The sequence below is a fragment of the Capra hircus genome, chromosome 14 (assembly GCF_001704415.2).
Source record: "Capra hircus breed San Clemente chromosome 14, ASM170441v1, whole genome shotgun sequence".
In the NCBI taxonomy this organism is placed as follows: domain Eukaryota; kingdom Metazoa; phylum Chordata; class Mammalia; order Artiodactyla; family Bovidae; genus Capra; species Capra hircus.
This window is the reverse complement of record NC_030821.1, coordinates 596,201-614,389: the sequence shown is the minus strand read 5'-3', so window position 1 is coordinate 614,389 and position 18,189 is coordinate 596,201. Positions and strand designations below refer to the sequence as shown.

Below are 18,189 nucleotides of genomic sequence, written 5' to 3'. Positions count from 1 at the left end.
TAAAGGCTATTACTATGGAAATACCATCTATACCAAAAAGTTATTTCAAAGGGTGTTCTTTGAAATAATTTTGAATGGACCATTTATTTTAAGCACTGATTAACACAACTAAATTCTGTCAGCAACAAAATAATAATGCTAATATCCATCAACATGCATGACAGTTTACAAAGACCCTTCATGCAAACAGCTCTCCTGTTTTGATAAAAAGCTGATGAATGATGATTGAAATTTCACAGAGTATGGGCAATATGAAGGTGTGAGTGTTAGTCGCTAGTCACGTCTCACTGTTTCTGATCTGTGCATTGTAGCCTGCTAGGCTCTTCTGTCCAAGGGACTCTCCAGGCAAGAATACTGGAGTGTGTTGCCATCACCCACTCCAGGGGAATCTTCCCAACCCAGGGATTGGACCTGGGTCTCCTGTATTGCAGGCAGATTCTCTACTGTCTGAACCACCAGGTACGGTTCAGAACCCCTAATATGAAGATGAAAGCAAAATGAAAAGAGTCTTCCCTCTAAGAATCGCTGTCACTCCTGTTGACCTAGTGCAACAGAGGGCGTGTGACAGAAATGTTTTCATGAACGCTACTCACTTCAGGATTGCTTTAAAGGAACCGAGGAAAGTGGAGCCCAAATTTCACTGAGTGAACCGCTGATCTTCAGATAAGTGTTTTACCACGAGAGCAGTTATTTTCTGTCATTTAATACTTAACATCACCACGGATTCTCTAAGTTTCCTTGCTGTTTGCTTTAGTGCATTTTCCCTTGTAAGTATCTTTAAGCTGTGGGAGGAAGCATGAGACTCTGTTAACCAAAAGGTAGGTTGTAAAGATGGAAACCACATTAAACCACTTTCTTCATTTTCCTTCCTGCCCAGTGCCACCCTCTGGCCCCCAAAACTTACGGGTTTCGGAAGAATGGTATAACAGACTGCGCATTACGTGGGACCCCCCGTCTTCCCCAGTGAAAGGGTATAGGATTGTCTACAAACCTGTCAGTGGTAAGTCACGCTTTTTAAAAATGTAATCTTTAAAGACAGGTTATTTTTGTTTTTACTTTCCATCATTAGTTTTAAGAAATGGGCAGAGTCTCTTCCCTTTTATGGAAAAAAAAGAGAAGAAAACTGTGTTGAAGCTGCCACCTCACCTAAGAAACAGCTGGCGTGTTAATGAGCAGGATATCTGCTTGGCCTGCAGTTGGCCTTTGCCCGCCCCGGGCAAGGAGCCCGCCGAGGCTGCCTTTGACTCCGTAGCGGTGAGAGGCTTCTGTGGCTTGATGGGTATAGACTTTAGACGCTCCAATTTCTGATTCTTCCTCTACCTGTTACTTCTTGGACTAGTTAGAAAAAGTTTACCAGCTTCTCAGGGTCCTCATCCTGGAGACTGTGTTAAGGTATGTGTCTTTCAGTCGTTCAGTAGCATCCAACTCTTCTCGACCCATGCGCCGTGGCACGCCAGGCTTCCCTGTCCTTCGCTGTCTCCTGGCGCTTGCTCAGATTCATGTCCATTGAGCTGGTGATGCCATCCAACCATCTCTTCCTCTGTTACCCCTTCTCCTGCCCTCAGTTCAAAAGCATCCGTTTTTTGGTGCTCAGCCTTCTTTATGGCCCAGCTCTCTCATCAGTACATGACTAGTGGAAAAACCACAACTTTGACTATACGGACCTTTGTCAGAAAAGTGATATCTCTGCTTTTTAATGTGGTGTGTAGGTTTGTCATAGCTTTTTAAAATTTTTCAATTTATTTGTTTTAATTGGAGGATAATTACAATATGGTAGTGGTTTTTACCGTGCACTCACATGAGTCAGCCAGGGACACACATCATAGCTTTCTGAAAACTATGTCAAGGTATAAAATTCATCAGGTTGAGGAAAACTTAAAAATCATCCTTTGGGTCAATAAAAACCTTTCTGCCCTCAAAACACTATGAGTCTCAATTTGTATAGGACATAGCACAGAATATTTTTCCTGATCAGTCAAAGATTCCACTGGGTTGGAACAGAGGTGAAAATGCAACAGCCCAAAGAAGGCAGATGGTCAAGGGCCTTGGAGGAGGAGTGTCGTCTGTGTGACCTCAAGCAGCAGAAGAGGGGCTATGGAGCCCACACTGCTGGTGTACATGGCTGTCCTGATGTGGCACGGTGTGGCATAGTGTCCACGACAAAACGGCCGCTAGGGCAACTTAATGCCTTCTGGGGACAAAGCTGGTGGCTGAGGTGGGATAACCCAAAATGAGTCCTGTTTTTGCACGTGCCCCAAAGCCCATGCCGTCCTGGTGGCTCCACTGTGAAGGCCTCACAATATGGTGGACGGTGAGGTGACCCAGTTTCTTTGGGTAGTTCTGCGGAAAGAACTATATTTAAGAAAAGGACGAGATGCCGTGAAAGCTCTAGCCGGGAGTCAGGTAGGTGGGAAGTCTTGCAGCGGGACGGGGCTAGACTCAAGCCCCTCTGTGTGTGTCCTGGGCAAGCTGGAGCACAGTGGAGGGAGCACAGTTAGTTCAGAAGTGTCTCTATCTTTCCCTATTATACTCTTTCTCCTTCAGTTGCTGGCCCAACCCTGGAGACGTTCGTGGGAGCGAACATCAACACCATCCTCATCACAAACCTGCTCAGCGGAATGGACTACAATGTGAAGATATTTGCGTCCCAGGCCTCGGGCTTCAGCGACGCTCTGACTGGCGTGGTGAAAACACGTAAGGCTGGCCGCTGCCCCGTGTGGTGCTCTGCTTGGCTTCTCCTCTGTAGCTTAAGCCCTGCGGCAGCTCAGCGGTCACTGTCTCTTCCCTCCAGTGCTGCCCTTTCTGGACGGTGCCTCATGGAAAGCGAGGTGTGCTCCCTACTCAGGGCTGTGGTTCAGAGTCCTAGCTGGCCGGCAGAATGTCAGGAGCTGGCGTTCAAACATACTCGATGGTGGCAGATGGGATTTCCTTCTGGAAAGTCTTTGTTGGTATTTTTCAAATTAGGTGAAATTTTCCATCCACCCGTATAACCTGATGCGGTCAAACCCCGTCCAAGCTGAGCTAGGGGAAACTTGCCTTTTGTCAAAGCCTTTGCCCCTCTCCACCCTCTCACTCCATCCGTTAAAGATACTTGCACCACTCAAAAGACTTCCTTCTCTGTCTTTTAAGGGTTTGCATGCTGTCTGCACACCATCTGGGACTTCTCCTTGGCACACATCACTCACAGACACCCGTGGCATAATACAGTGTTTTCCAGACTCCGGCACGTATGTGCCATATTCCTGCTGTTTCTTATGCTTCCACACCATCTGTTTAATATATTTCTTTAAATCAACTTACAGTTTCTTTTTGTTTTTACTTAAATGCTTTCAAAAACCACAAAACTCTCAACAGAAAACCAGTGTTTTTAATACACGTTGCTTCCCTTCTGGCTCAACTGGGAAAGGATCCGCCTGCAATGAAGGAGACCCCGGTTCGATTCCTGGGTCGGGAAGATCCCCTGGAGGAGGGAAAGGCTGCCCACTCCAGTATTCTTGGGCTTCCCTTCTGGCTCAGCTGGGAAAGAATCCGCCTGTAATGCAGGAGACCCTGGTTTGATCCCTGGGTTGGGAAGATCCCCTGGAGAAGGGGAAGACTACCCACTCCAGTATTCTGGCCTGGAGAATTCCATGGATCACATATTCCATGGGGTTGCAAAGAGTTGGACATGACCGAGAGACTTTCACTTTCACTTTAATACACATTAAAGGTAGTACATAAATGACCAAAATAAAAATGGCTTGGCTGTTGAATGTGGAATATCATCCCATATCCCAAGTGATATCAACAGCACGTGGCCCACACTTGAGGATGTTAGTTGTGGTATAATCAGAAGTGTAAACTGTAAATCTTCTAATTAGCTAAGGCCTTGAGCAAATTACCTCTTACCTCTCTGAGCCCACATTTTCTCAACCCTAAAATGAAGATATAATATTAATAGTAATAACTGCTGATAGACTGTTTGGGAAGACGAAAGAGATAACATATACGAAGGGTCTACTATGTGGCAAGTACTCAACAAATAGCCGCTTTTATCACTGTGATAATCGTGCTTGGTGAATTTGGGTCATCTCTCACTCTCGTTGCTAATCAAAAAATTATTCCAACGAAAGGAATTTTGTAAGGATGAGGCATATATTGGACCAAACCCCAGGCACCTTTGTCTGGCCACCCGTGTTGTATATAGGGCCTCGGTTCAGTTCAGCCGCTCAGTCATGTCCAACTCTTTGTGACCCCATGGACTGCTGCATGCCAGGCCTCCCTGTCCATCACCAACTCCCCGAGTTAACCCAAGCTCACGTCCACTGAGTCGGTGATGCCATCTAACCATCTCATCCTCTGTCATCCCCTTCTCTGCCCTTTCATTAGAGGAAGCTTCCTGAATTCTTTTTTATGGAAATCTTTAAAATTAGAAAGGTAGATATGGGATCCATTTAATCTCAGAAGAAATAGTGTCTCTCTTCAACAGGGCTTGGAAGCCTTTGGCCTACAGTTCTGATCTCAGACTTGGCAACTGAAATGATAGTGTTGTAGGTACTATGAAGTGAAGGTGTTAGCTGCTGTCATGTCCGACTCTCTGTGACCCCACGGACTGCAGCCCGCCAGGCTCCTCTGTCCATCTCCAGGCCAGGACGCTGGAGTGGGTGCCATTGGCTTCTCCAGGGCATCTTCCCAACCCAGGGGTGGAGCCCAGGTCTCGTGCGCTGCAGGCGGCTTCCTTACCCTCTGAGCCCCCAGGGAAGCCTCCAGTGTTTCCGTGAGTTGTGCCCCCTCGCCGCCTGGCAGCCTTCCTCAGGAGCCCTGTGAGCCCCCGTGCGTGCCCACCTTCATCGCCTGCCCCTAGTTCGTCCTCCTCTCCCCTCCAGACGCCCCTCCCGCCTGAGCCCGCCCTCCTGTCCCTGACTTTCTCTTGCCCTCTCTTCTTACTGTCTCTGGTATCTCTGTCCTCTTTCCTCCGCTCCCCTCCTTCTGTTTCATCCCTTTTCTCTCCTTTAAGAAATGTGGGTATTCCAAATGTATTTTAAAATAATGAAAGTATTGAATTGTTTTATCATCTATCCTTAAGGTAAAAATTAGATTGGCTTGCTTTCTTTCTTTTTCCCAAGAATAATAAAACCCTGTAAAATCGAAAATAAATTGAGTCACTGTATTTTTAAAATTTAGTGTGGGTATATAAGTCATTATTGGTTTCCCTTTTTTGTGGGGGGAGAGGATTGTTTCATTGCCTTAGGAGAACAGTCTTCCTTTGCTGATCAACAAAAAGGAACAGTGTCATGATGCAAATTGTTTCTAGTCCAGGTTATTTTTACCATCTTGAAAAATAATTTTAAGCTATTTTTTAATTTTATGAAGTGGCTGAAAGAGACATACAAGATAACGAATGATGTGGATGAAGGCAGAGGTCCTTAGAAAAAGTAAATGTTATTAATTTTCGGCTTTTTCTGGTTGGATCTAAGTGGTAAACTGACTCCTTAGTCCTCAGTTGGAGAAACAGAATTTTTACTGCTTCTTCAAATAAACTCCCTGTGAATAACTTTTGTATATAACTGTGTTCATCCTAAGATGAATAAGAATGCATGCATTTTAAATTGTGTTTAACATTTTTGTTATGGAAGTATTATATATTAATTGTGGAATATTTTGAAAGCATAGATTAATGAAGAGGGAAGATTTAAAATCACCCATAATTTCACCATCCATCACAACTGGCTTTTTCCAGACATATATTTCTTTTTTTGTTTACAGGGAACAGACAAACCCTATCATACATCACATTCTGCAACTGCTTTTTACAGTCATAAAATCGCTATCCTTTGTGTAACTTGGTGGGTTTCCTACCACTGGCTGTGGAACCTTGAATTCAGATTTTACCAAAGTTGACTTCGGACTTGGGGATGATTGTGGCGTTGTCTGCAGAGTGACCCAGTCGTGTTTCTGTCTCACTGCAGTGTTTCTGGGTGTGACTGACCTTCAGGCAGACGCGATCCAGACGACCAGCTTGTGTGCTCGCTGGCAGGTGCAGCGCCACGCCACCGCCTACAGGATTGTCCTGGAATCCCGCCAGGGTGAGTGTGACCTGCCACCCACGCCTCTGCCACGCGCTCGCGTGCTCTGTGCGAGTTACTGCGGATGACACTCCGCGAGCTGGAGACAAACGCACTCTGCCCGAGGAGGCTGGGCTGTGCGGCGGGTCGTGCAGGATGTAGTCGGGAGGGCTGCTTAAGCCAGTTGCTTAATCTCTCCAGGTCTGCATTTGCCCGTTTACGGCTAATAGGCAGAACCACAGTGTGGCTCTTGGGCCATCCTGTGAGGACTGAGCTGAGACCACCTGCGTGAAGTGTCTACAGCTGTGCTCTGTGCGTAGTAAACACCCAGGAAGTGTGGCTGCTGGTGGTGGTGGGAGTTGCTTAGGCAAGACTGACAACACGCCTTAAACTGTACGGTGCTATTATCTTGGTCTTTACTCTGTGGAGATCTAGGTTTGACTTCAGTGCTTCTCTCAGTGATTTTTTTTTGTTTGTTTAACTTTTGGGGATAATTGATAAGCAGCAAACTCATTCAGGAGATGAAGTGATGTATCTGTGCTATCCATGGGCAGTATGTTAGCATCAGAGCTCTCAAGTTCATCTACAGTTTCGGATTTGGCTTCAAAGGTGAAGCACTTAAAATGTCTGCTCATTTTCACTAAAAGCATCAAGAACAGTAGCAAAAGACGGATTCTCCAAGAATGAGTTTCCAGGAGCTGCTAATCTTGTTTTGTCATTGTGAGCATGAATAATATTCAGAAGATGGGATCAAATAATGAAAATTTCTTTGATCAGATTTGTATTGTCGGTAGGAAAGATCGTCTCATCGTTTGGGGGGCGGGACAGAGCCAACATTACAGAATTCCAGATGGCATTTTTTAACCTTTCAAATTTGCTGATAAGGTCATTAATTTTGAAACAATTGATTAAGTCATTGCTGCTGCAGGCTCTCCTCTAGCGCTGCAGGTGGAGGCCGCTCTCTAGGTGCGGGGCATGGGCCTCTTGCGTGGCTCCTCCTGTGAAGCACAGACTCGGCACTCCGGCTTCTGGAGGTGTAGCGCAGGCTCAGCAGTTGTGGTTCATGGGCTCAGAAGCCCACGGCACGAGGAATCTTCCCAGACCAGGGATCAAACCCGTGTCCTCTGCGCTGGCAGGTGGATTCTTATCCACTGTATCACCGGGGAAGTCTGCATGACTGTTACTGTTTTTTTATTTCTGGATAAATGATAGATAAGTGGTTTCCTCACTTAAAAAAGCAGAAAGGGCTAATTTTTCAGATCTGGATGGAACTTGTCTTTAGTTAGTAGCACACATCCCTGGCTATAACTACATTTAAAATGCAGAAATCCACTTTTAATCTAATCCAGGAAGTGGAAAGCATAGTTTAGTAAAGTATTGAGAGTTTAGCAGAGTGCTAGAAATGAGCTGAAAATGCAAGATAGAATATTAGAAACACAAGAAGGGATTTCTGCCAGCACTAAGCAAGGCTTTGTCTCTGCAGGCGTGCTAATAAGCCACTGATTCCTTGATTCCCTGCGTGTGATCCTGTAAAGGTCCCTTAAGCCAGACATCGGCTAAGCATATGGGAGTGGCTTTAATCTGCAATAAACATTGAATAAGGAAAAGTCAGGACAAATCACTTGGATTTTGTGGTGGTTTTCTGGGATGCTTAACCTGGAATGTCGGGTCCATGAATCAAGGCAAACTGGAAGTGGTCAAACAGGAGATGGCAAGAGTGAACATCGACATTCTAGGAATCAGCAAACTAAGATGGACTGGAATGGGTGAATTTAACTCAGATGACCATTGTATCTACTACTGCGGGCAGGAATCCCTCAGAAGAAATGGAGTAGCCCTCATAGTCAACAAAAGGGTCTAAAATGCTGTTCAGTTCAGTTCAGTCACTCAGTCGTGTCCAACTCTTTGTGACCTCATGGACCGCAGCACACCAGGCCTCCCTGTCCATCACCAACTCCTGGAGTTTACATGAGATGCAGTACTTGAATGAAATCTCAAAAATGGCAGAATGATCTCTGTTTGTTTCCAAGGCAAACTATTCAATATCACAGTAAATTGTCTATGCCCCCGACCAATAACACTGAAGAAGCTGAAGTTGAATGGTTCTATGAAGACCTACAAGACCTTCTAGAAACCAACACCCAAAAAAGATATCCTCCTCATTATAGGCGACTGGAATGCAGAAGTAAGCAGTCAACAGCTACCTGGAGTAACAGGCAAATTTGGCCTTGGAGTACAGAATGAAGCAGGCAAAGACTGATAGAGTTTTGCTAAGAGAATGCACTGGTCATAGCAAATACCCTCTTCCAAAAACACAGTAGAAGACTCTACACATGGACATCACCAGATGGTCAACACCGAAATCAGATTGATTATATTCTTTGTAGCCAAAGATGGAGAAGCTCTATACAGTCAACAAAAACAAGACCAGGAGCTGACTGTGGCTCAGATCATGAACTCCTTATTGCCAAATTCAGACTTAAATTGAAGAAAGTAGGGAAAACCACTAGACCATTCAGGTATGACCTAAATCAAATCCCTTATGATTATACGGTGGAAGTGAGAAATCGATTTAAGGGCCTAGATCTGATAGACAGAGTGCCTGATGACTATGGACAGAGATTCGTGACATTGTACAGGAGACGGGGCAAGACCATCCCCAAGAAAACGAGATGCAAAAAGGCAAGATGGCTGTCTGGAGAGGCCTTACAAACAGCTGCGAAAAGAAGAGACACTAAAGGCAAAGGAGAAAGGGAAAGACATACCCATCTGAATGCAGAGTTCCAAAGAATAGCAAGGAGAGATAAGAAAGCCTTCCTCAGCGATCAATGCAAAGAAATAGAGGAAAAAAATAGAATGGGAAAGACTAGAGATCTCTCAAGAAAATTAGAGATACCAACATTTCATGCAAAGATGGGCACAATAAAGGACAGAAATGGTATGGACCTAACAGAAGCAGAAGATATTAAGAAGTGGCAAGAATACACAGAAGAACTGTGCAAAAAAACATCTTGATGACCCAGATAACCACGGTGGAGTTATCACTCACCTAGAGCCAGACATCCTGGAATGCAAAGTCAAGTGGGCCTTAGGAAGCATCATTACAAACAAAGCTAGTGGAGATGATGGAATCCCAGTGGAGCTATTTCAGATCCTAAAAGATGATGCTGTGAAAGTGCCACACTCAGTATGCCAGCAAATTTGGAAAAGTTGCCAGTAGCCACATGACTGAAAAGGTCAGTTTTCATTCCAGTTCCAAAGAAAGGCAATGCCAAAAAATGCTCAAAGTACTGCACAATTGCACTCATCTCACATAGTAGCCAAGTAATTCTCCAAGCAAGGGTTCAACAGTACATGAACCATGAACTTCCAGATGTTCAAGCTGGATTTAGAAAAGGCAGAGGAACCAGAGATCAAATTGTCAACATCCATTGGATCATTGAAAAAGCAAGAGAGTTCCAAAAAAAAAATCTACTTCTGCTTTATTGACTATGCCAAAGCCTTTGACTGTGTGGATCACAACAAATTGTGGAAAATTCTTCAAGAGATGGGAATACCAGACCACCTTACCTGCCTCCTGAGGAATCTGTATGGAGGTCAAGAAGCAACAGTTAGAACCGGACATGGAACAACAGACTGGTTCCAAAGAGGAAAAGGAGTACGTCAAGGCTGTATATTGTCATCCTGCGTATTTAACTTCTATGCAGAGCACATCATGAGAAATGCTGGGCTGGAGGAAGCACAAGCTGGAATCAAGATTGCTGGGAGAAATAGCAATCACCTCAGATACGCAGATGACACCACCCTTATGGCAGAAAGTGAAGAGGAACTAAAGAGCCTCCTGATGAAAGTGAAAGAGGAGAGTGAAAAAGCTTAAAGCTCAACATTCAGAAAACTAAGATCATGGCATCTGGTCCCATCACTTCACGGAAAATATGTGGGGAAACAGTGAAAGGCTTTATATTTTGGGGCTCCAAAATCACTGCAGATGGTGATTGCAGCCATGAAAGTAAAAGACGCTTACTCCTTGGAAGGAAAGCTATGACCAACATAGACAGCATATTCAAAAGCAGAGACATTACTTTGCCAACAAAGGTCCATGTAGTCAAAGCTATGGTTTTTCCAGTGGTCATGTATGGATGTGAGAGTTAGACTGTGAAGAAGGCTAGGTGCTGAAGAACTGATGCTTTTGAACTATGGTGTTGGAGAAGACTCTTGAGAGTCCCTTGGACTTCAAGGAGACACAATCAGTCAATCCTAAAAGAAGTCAGTCCTGAATATTCATTGGAAGAACTGATGCTGAAGCTGAAACTCCAATATTTTGTCCCCCTGATGCGAAGAACTGACTCTTTGGAAAAGATCCTGATACTGGGAAAGATTGAAGGTGGGAGGAGAAGGGGATGACAGAGGATGAGGTGGTTGGACGGTATCACCGACTTGATGGACATGAGTTTGAATAAACTCTGGGAGCTGGTGATGGACAGGGAGGCCTGGCGTGCTTCAGTCTGTGGAGTCGCAGAGTCGGACACGACTGAGCGACTGAACTGAACTGAAGCAGAGTTAGATGAAAGATATGCAACTGTTGACAATACCTATAAAGTCCTGAGGAGTCATGTTCCATTTATCTTTTTAAGACTAGCTGAGTCATACTTTAATATACAACAGTTGACAATTATCACATTTGGTGGTACTTGTTAAGCCTTAGCGACATAGTAACTATGAAGATCACACATCCAAATTACCCCAGAGTATGTTCATGTAAGACACCATTTAAGAAGTTGACAGGGTGGGACGGAGGCTCCTGCAGATAGTCATTAGCTTTCATTGAAAATCATGTTTATACAGATTGACATAAAGATATCAAAACTGTCTTTATCAAGAAATTAGTGAAATCCATCAGCGTATTTTTTTTTATTAAATGCTTTTACAAATAGCATTGGGATTCTTCTCAGACAGTGTGACTGATGTGTCTGATAACGTTGATCTGGTCCCTTAAAACCTCAGTAAGCTCTTGGTGGGCCTCCCAGGTGACTCAGTTTAAAGAATCCTCCTGCAGATTCTGGAGATGCGGGAGATGTGGGTTCAGTATCTGGCCCGGGAAGGTCCCCTGGCAGAGGAAATGGCAGCCCACTCCAGTGTTCTCGCCTGGAGAATCCCACGGACAGAGGAGCCTGGCAGGCTACAGTCGATGTAGCTGCAAAGAGTCCGACATGACTGAGCAACTGAGTGTGTGCACACACACCGCACGCGCGCGCACACACACACACACAAGCTCTCGCTGAAGCCAAGTGTTTTACTAGATGTCCATAGTCATCCCCGCTTCCTTCTTATCTTCCAGTTAAATTAATTTGTATTTTGCCAGGATTATTTTCAGGCTTCCAAAAACCTCTTCAGCTGAGCCTTAACAGTCTCAATTCAGCAAGAATGAACAAAAGTGTTGTTCAGTTTATTTTTCATCAGCAGTTATAGCTGAGCAATTTATTAGCCCAATTAGCCTACATCTTATTCACTCAGGTGTCCAGCTGCATATTATCAACCAACTAGACAGCAACAGTTTCTAATTGATAGCCAGGGGTGGGAGTTAATGTGGGGAATATGTTTCAATATTTTAACTTATAAGATTTAGGGTGGGGAATAGTCTTTCCACTTTGTTTTTTTAATTTAATTTTTATTGTGTACTGGAATACAGTTGATTTATAATGTCATGTTTGTGTTGGGTGTACAGCCACCGATTAAGTTATACATAAGTGTGTGCTTTGGATTCTTTTCCCAGTAGGCTGTTGAGTGCTGAGTGCTACAGGGTAGGTCCTTGCTGATTATCTATTGTATGTATATTACTGCATCTATGTTATCCCCACCTCCTAATTCATGCCTTGAAGTCTTTCCACTTTGCACTGGGGAAGAATTGGGTTGAGTTTCTTTATCTCACAGAGCGATGTGATCCTCATTCCTGATCGCAGCTGTTGGACATGTGATCCATGTACCTTCTTCCATGGGTGCCTGCGTCCCTGGGCTCCACTGTTTCACCTCGGGAACACCTCCCGCTGGCTACACGTGCTGCCTCTGCAGAAGTGTCAGTCCTTCCGCTTCAACCAGAGGAGAAGTTAGAGAGGACGGGACCCAGTTTCTCTGCATGATAGAGAAGAGCCTTCCCCCAGGCTGGCTTATTTCTGAATGCCTCTGCCAAACTCCTGGGCTTCCCAGGTGGCGCTTGTAGTGAAGAGCCTGCCTGGCAATGCGGGAGCTGGAAGAGAGGCAGGTTCAGTCCCTGGGCAGGAAGATCCCCTGGAGGAGGGCGTGGCAGCCCGCTCCAGTGTTCCTGCCTGGAGAGTCCCATGGACAGAGGAGCCTGGCGGGCTGCGGTCCACGGGGCTGCAGAGTCAGACAGGACAGAAGCGACTCGGCCCACGGGTGCGCACTGCCAAACCCCACTGCCTGCCGGGCGGCGGCGCTCTGTGTTTTGAATCCCCCGTGTCTGATCTCATGCACTTTTACTGAGATGAAGTCGGTAGATTTCTGCTCTAACCCGACAGCTGGTCAGTGTTCTTCTCTGAGCCCCCGTTTTCCCCAAATGACTTCTTTTGAGGACTTTTCCTGTGGTCACACCTGTAAATCTCCAAGGAGTTTGTGAATAAAGCAGCAAGGCTGTATCGTTCAGGTGTGCTTGCTTTGTTTCTACGTGGTAAAAAGCACAAATAACAGGGACTCAGATGGAAAGGTCACCCATACCTAGCGCCCTGAGACATCCCCCAGCGTCTGCCTCAGGCGCGTGGAAGCCGCGGGGTTCAGATGCCCTCGCCAAGGGGAAGCCGCACCGCGCTCCCCGCTCTCTCCCCTCCGCCTTCCTTCTCAGCCAGACGGAGAGCAGGCCGGTCAAGTCCAGACGTACATCCTCCTAGCTTCAGCTTCACCGTCTTAGTTAGAAGGAAGCTCTTCTCTCTCAGCAATTCCCACAGAAGTCCAGGACCTCGAGTCATGTTGGCCTGGTTTGGGGTCGCATCCCCCTGAATCTGTCACTGAGTTCATGGAATATGCATGGACTCAACGGCGAGTGAGACCTGGCTCTTTCCCAGCCTGTGTCTGGGGAGAGCTGGGTGTTCTTACTCAGGCCTTCCCAAGTCAAAAGACCAGCGTCAGGTTCAGCGAAAGAAAGGTCACATGTTAGCCAGGCAAAAACAACAGCTGTCCTCTACTTGTGTAAATATTATGACAGTTTTTTCATAGCCAAGAAGAAAAAAAAGAAGGATTACCAGAAGGATCAAGTCCTCTCTAGAGAGTGAAATCCAATATGCTTTCGAGTCAGGCATTAGACTTTCCAAATTAAACTGTAGGCTTTCGGTATTTTAGGACAGACCAGCGTTTGAGAGGCTCTGGGCTGGTTTTGAGTGCCTCGGGACCCCTGAGAGCCTCCGTCCGTTCTCCAGCCGCTGCAGAGCGCCGTCTCTCTGCCCCGCCGTGTTTGAATCGACGTGGCACCTGCGGGTGGATGGAGATACGCACCTCACACTGTATTCCCTCCCTAATCCCGTTAACTTGGTGAATTTCTTTTTAGCCTGATTTTTCCCTAAGTTTCAAAGATGCTCACCTTGTCTTCTGTCTTTCGGTGCTGAAATGTCTAGTTCCCTGTCATCCATTAACCAGAACAGACGATTGCAGCATGGTGGAGAGCCTACATTATTAGGGACCAGATTCCAAACAAAAGATCACACCAAACGAGCCTGTTCCCAAGATTCAACTTTTTGAAGCACTGATACCATGTTCAGGGGTCACAGGATTTGAAAGACCCAGAGAGTGGAAAGCACGTATCATCAGATTCCAACTGAGTTTACTGGATCTGGGACCTTCTTTGCTTGTAGATCTCAGTAACCCCTCCTGAGACACTTGGGAGTCAAGTTGTGGCATTAGAGTCACCCAAAGAATGTGTTTAGCATGACTTCATGAGAATGAAGGCTCAGTGACAGATTTTCCCCCTTGTTCCAAAAAACCAAATTTAACTTCCGGCTTTTGGCACAAGAGGGCAAGGAAATTAGTCATCATTTGATCACTTTAAATGCTTTTCTTTAAGGCAAGGCTGTGAGTCACACATGCGGACCCACCCCCGTGCGTGTGCCCTGCTCCGTCAGCCTTGGGAGCAACCTGCTTCCGTTTCCTGCTAATTTCCCAGCGCTTGCTCCAGCTTCCCAGTGACTCGTAGGCTTTGCTTTGTTATGCAGCGGTGAGACCTGTTTGTGCTCTGTTGCCAAGGGTCTATAGCGTGGTGGTATTCATGAGAAATAGAAGAAATGACAGAAAGTACATTTCTAGAATTAATTCCTGGAGAGTCTCACAAGGTTTTGTGGAGATAGGTGAAGATGATCCGTGCATAGGATTTGGGAAACGTTTGTATTACAGGTGGCTCACGGAAGCTTGCAGGAGGCTCCAGAGCAGTTAGGGTCAAAATAAAGCCGCTGTTACCGGGTTCTGAGCCCAGGAACCCAAGGCTGAGCTTGGATATCAGCCAAGCAGAAGGCAGGGTTTACTAATATTTTCTTACTCTTAAGTTCCTTTCACAGCTATTTAAATCTCACAAACACCTTAAATAGTTTCAATTTCATCATTTTCTATAATATCTAATAAAGAAAATATTGAGGTAGACCTATAATGTTTGAAAGAAATGTATTATTAAACATATTATAAAGTTCAATTTTGAAGTTCTTTAATATTGACACTTATAAAAGTAAATTTCAGATTCCATTCAACAGATGGCCTTACTTTAATTACATTTTTTAAAAATCAGGATTTGTCCATAGATAAAACCTACTTCAGTGAACAATGCAGAGAAATAGAGGAAAACAACAGAATGGGAAAGACTAGAGATCTCCTCAAGAAGGTTAGAGATACCAAGGGAACATTTCATGCAAAGATGGGCTCGATAAAGGACAGAAATGGTATAGACCTCACAGAAGCAGAAGATATTAAGAGGTGGCAAGAAAACACAGAAGAACTGTACAAAAAAGATCTTCACGACCCAGACAATCACGACGGTGTGATCACTCACCTAAAACCAGACGTCCTGGAATGTGAAGCCAAGTGGACCTCAGGAAGCATCGCTACGAACAAAGCAAGTGGAGGGGATGGAATTCCAGTTGAGCTGCTTCAGATCCTAAAAGATGATGCTGTGAAAGTGCTGCACTCAGTATGCCAGCAAATATGGAAACCTCAGCAGTGGCCACAGGCCTGGAAAAGGTCAGTTTTCATTCCAATCCCAAAGAAAGGCAATGCCTAAGAATGTTCAAACTACCGCACAATTGCACTGATCTCACACGCTAGTAAAGTAATGCTCAAAATTCTCCAAGCCAGGCTTCAATAGTACATGAGCTGTGATCTTCCAGATGTTCAAACTGGATTTAGAAAAGGCAGAGGAACCAGAGATCAAATTGCCAACATCTGTTGGAAAGCAAGAGAATTCCAGAAAAACATTTACTTCAGCTTTATTGACTATGCCAAAGCCTTTGACTGTGTGGATCATAACAAACTGTGGAAAATTCTTCAAGAGATGGGAATACCAGACTACCTGACCTGCTTCCTGAGAAATCTGTATGCAGGCCAGGAAGCAACAGTTAGAACCAGTTCCAAATTAAGAAAGGAGTATTTCAAGGCTGTATATTGTCAACCTGCTTACTCAACTTATATGCAGGGTACATCATGAGAAATGCCAGGATGGATGAAGCACAAGCTGGAATCAAGATTGCTGGAAGAAATATAAAAAACCTCAGATACGCAGATGACACCACCCTTATGGCAGAAAGTGAAGAGGAACTAAAGAGCCTCCTGATGAAAGTGAAAGAGGAGAGTGAAAAAGTTGGCTTAAAGCTCAACATTCAGATAACTAAGATCATGGCATCCAGTCCCATCACTTCATGGGAAATAGATGGCGAAACAATGGAAACAGTGTCAGACTTTATTTTGGGGGGCTCCAAAATCACTGTAGATGGTGACTGCAGCCATGAAATTAAAAGATGCTTACTCCTTGGAAGAAAAGTTATGACCAACTTAGACAGCATATTAAAAAGCAGAGACATTACTTTGCTGAAAAAAGTCCTTCTAGTGAAGGCTATGGTTTTTCCAGTGGTCATGTATGGATGTGAGAGTTGGACTGTGAAGAAGGCTGAGTGCTGAAGGATTGATGCTTTTGAACTGTGGTTGGAGAAGATCTTGAGAGTCCCTTGGACTGCAAAGAGATCCAACCAGTCCGTCCTAGAGGAAATAAGTCCTGAATATTCATTGGAAGGACTGATGCTAAACCTCCAATACTTTGGCCACCTGATGTGAAGAACTAACTCACTGGAAAAGACCCTGATGCTGGGAAAGATTGAAGGTGGGAGGAGAAGGGGACGGCAGAGGATGAGATGGTTGGATGGCATCACCAACTCAATGGACATGAGTTTGAGTAAGCTCTGGGAGTTGGTGATGGACAGGGAGGCCTGGCGTGCTGTAGTCCATGGGGTTGCAAAGAGTCAGACACGACTGAAGTGACTTAGCGCAGCACATGGTATATTCAGTTCAGTTCAGTCGCTCAGTTGTGTCCGACTCCTTGCGACCCCATGAATCACAGCACGCCAGGCCTCCCTGTCCATCACCAACTCCCGGAGTTCACTCAGACTCACGTCCATCCAGTCAGTGATGCCATCCAGCCATCTCATCCTCTGTCGTCCCCTTCTCCTCCTGCCCCCAATCCCTCCCAGCATCAGAGTCTCTTCCAATGAGTCAACTCTTCGCATGAGGTGGCCAAAGTACTGGAGTTTCAGCTTTAGCATCATTCCTTCCAAAGAAATCCCAGGGCTGATCTCCTTTAGAATGGACTGGTTGGATCTCCTTGCAGTCCAAGGGACTAATGGAAATTAAAGCAACATCCTCTGAGACTGGACTTCTAAGTTTGGAATTTACATTTTAGTTCAGCTATTTAGTGTATGGACTTGGGTAAACTACTAATTTTTCTGGTCTTCAGTTTCTTGTCTTTAAATTGGGGATAATTATAAGGATCAAATGAATTCATACATGTAAAATCCTTAGAGCAGTGCCGGCTGCGTGGTGGGTGCTGAGTAAATGTTGGCCATTGTTACCTTTGTTGTGTTTTTATCGTTAAACACCAAGCGCAGAGCCTGGTGGTCTTCCCTCGTGGTGCTAGAGGTAAAGAACCTGCCTGTCCATGCAGGAGACATCCTAAGAGACACAGGTCCGATCCCTGGCCTGGGAGGGTCCCCTGGAGGGGGTCATGGCAACTCACTCCAGTCTTCCTGCCTGGAGAATCTCGTGGACGGAGGAGCCTGGTGGGCTACAGTCCATGGGGTCGCAAAGCGTCGGTCATGACCAAAGTGCTTAGCCTGCACACACGGAGCCTGGTACTAAAATAAGCTCTCAGTCATATTGGGAATCCTAATTTTTAAAAAATAATATATTCACCTCCACACCTGTCCAAAAGATCAGTGCAGATGTGTGCATATAATTATAAACAGGAACAATTCTCTGTTTGTTAAGTCCTCAGCAGCCTTTTACTAGTCAATCTCATTTCTGAACATATAAAATTCAATTTTCAATTATTAGAGAAAAACAGTGGATATATTACTTCTTTAAAAAAAAGATACAATCACTCAAACAAGTTTAATTCATTCTGGAGTTATCTGAATAGGCCTTAATACTAAGTGTTTAGAAGCAAATCCTCTATTGGTGGCTATTAAAAAAAACTCATGTATGTATGTTCTGTTCATATATGTTTTGTTTTGATTATAGATGCACAAAAGCAAGAATCCACTTTGGGTGGCGGGACAAACAGGCATTGCTTCTATGGACTTCAGCCTGATTCAGAATATAAAATCAGTGTTTACACAAAGCTCCAGGAGATGGAGGGACCCAGCGTGAGCATAATGGGAAAAACACGTAAGTCAAAGGCATCCTCTCTTGAGCCCTGTATCCATGAACAAGCAGTATTTTAGGAACACGGTTTTGGTTCAGAAACCTTATTCCGTCTATAAAAACATTAGCCATTGTGCCCTGGAATATCTGTGCTACAAACGTTGCTCTTTGTACCCAGCCCCGGAATTCACTGCCTGTGGCCTGCTGTCTGTGGATTTTCCCATCTCTGCCTGTTGCCCCAGGGGACTGCAAG

General features: G+C 45.1%; 1 protein-coding gene across 4 annotated transcripts in view; it reads left to right on the top strand.

Annotated features, from left to right (window-relative positions):
- COL14A1 (collagen type XIV alpha 1 chain) overlaps positions 1–18,189 on the top strand; it is a 227,420-nt gene that overhangs the window by 102,726 nt on the left and 106,505 nt on the right. For all 4 annotated transcript variants that reach the window (XM_018058141.1, XM_018058140.1, XM_018058142.1 and 1 more), the window contains exons 21-24: positions 878–1,000; positions 2,545–2,694; positions 5,949–6,065; positions 17,814–17,960. In XM_018058141.1, the coding sequence (XP_017913630.1) occupies positions 878–1,000; positions 2,545–2,694; positions 5,949–6,065; positions 17,814–17,960 (537 nt within the window). The remainder of the gene's footprint in view (positions 1–877; positions 1,001–2,544; positions 2,695–5,948; positions 6,066–17,813; positions 17,961–18,189) is intronic.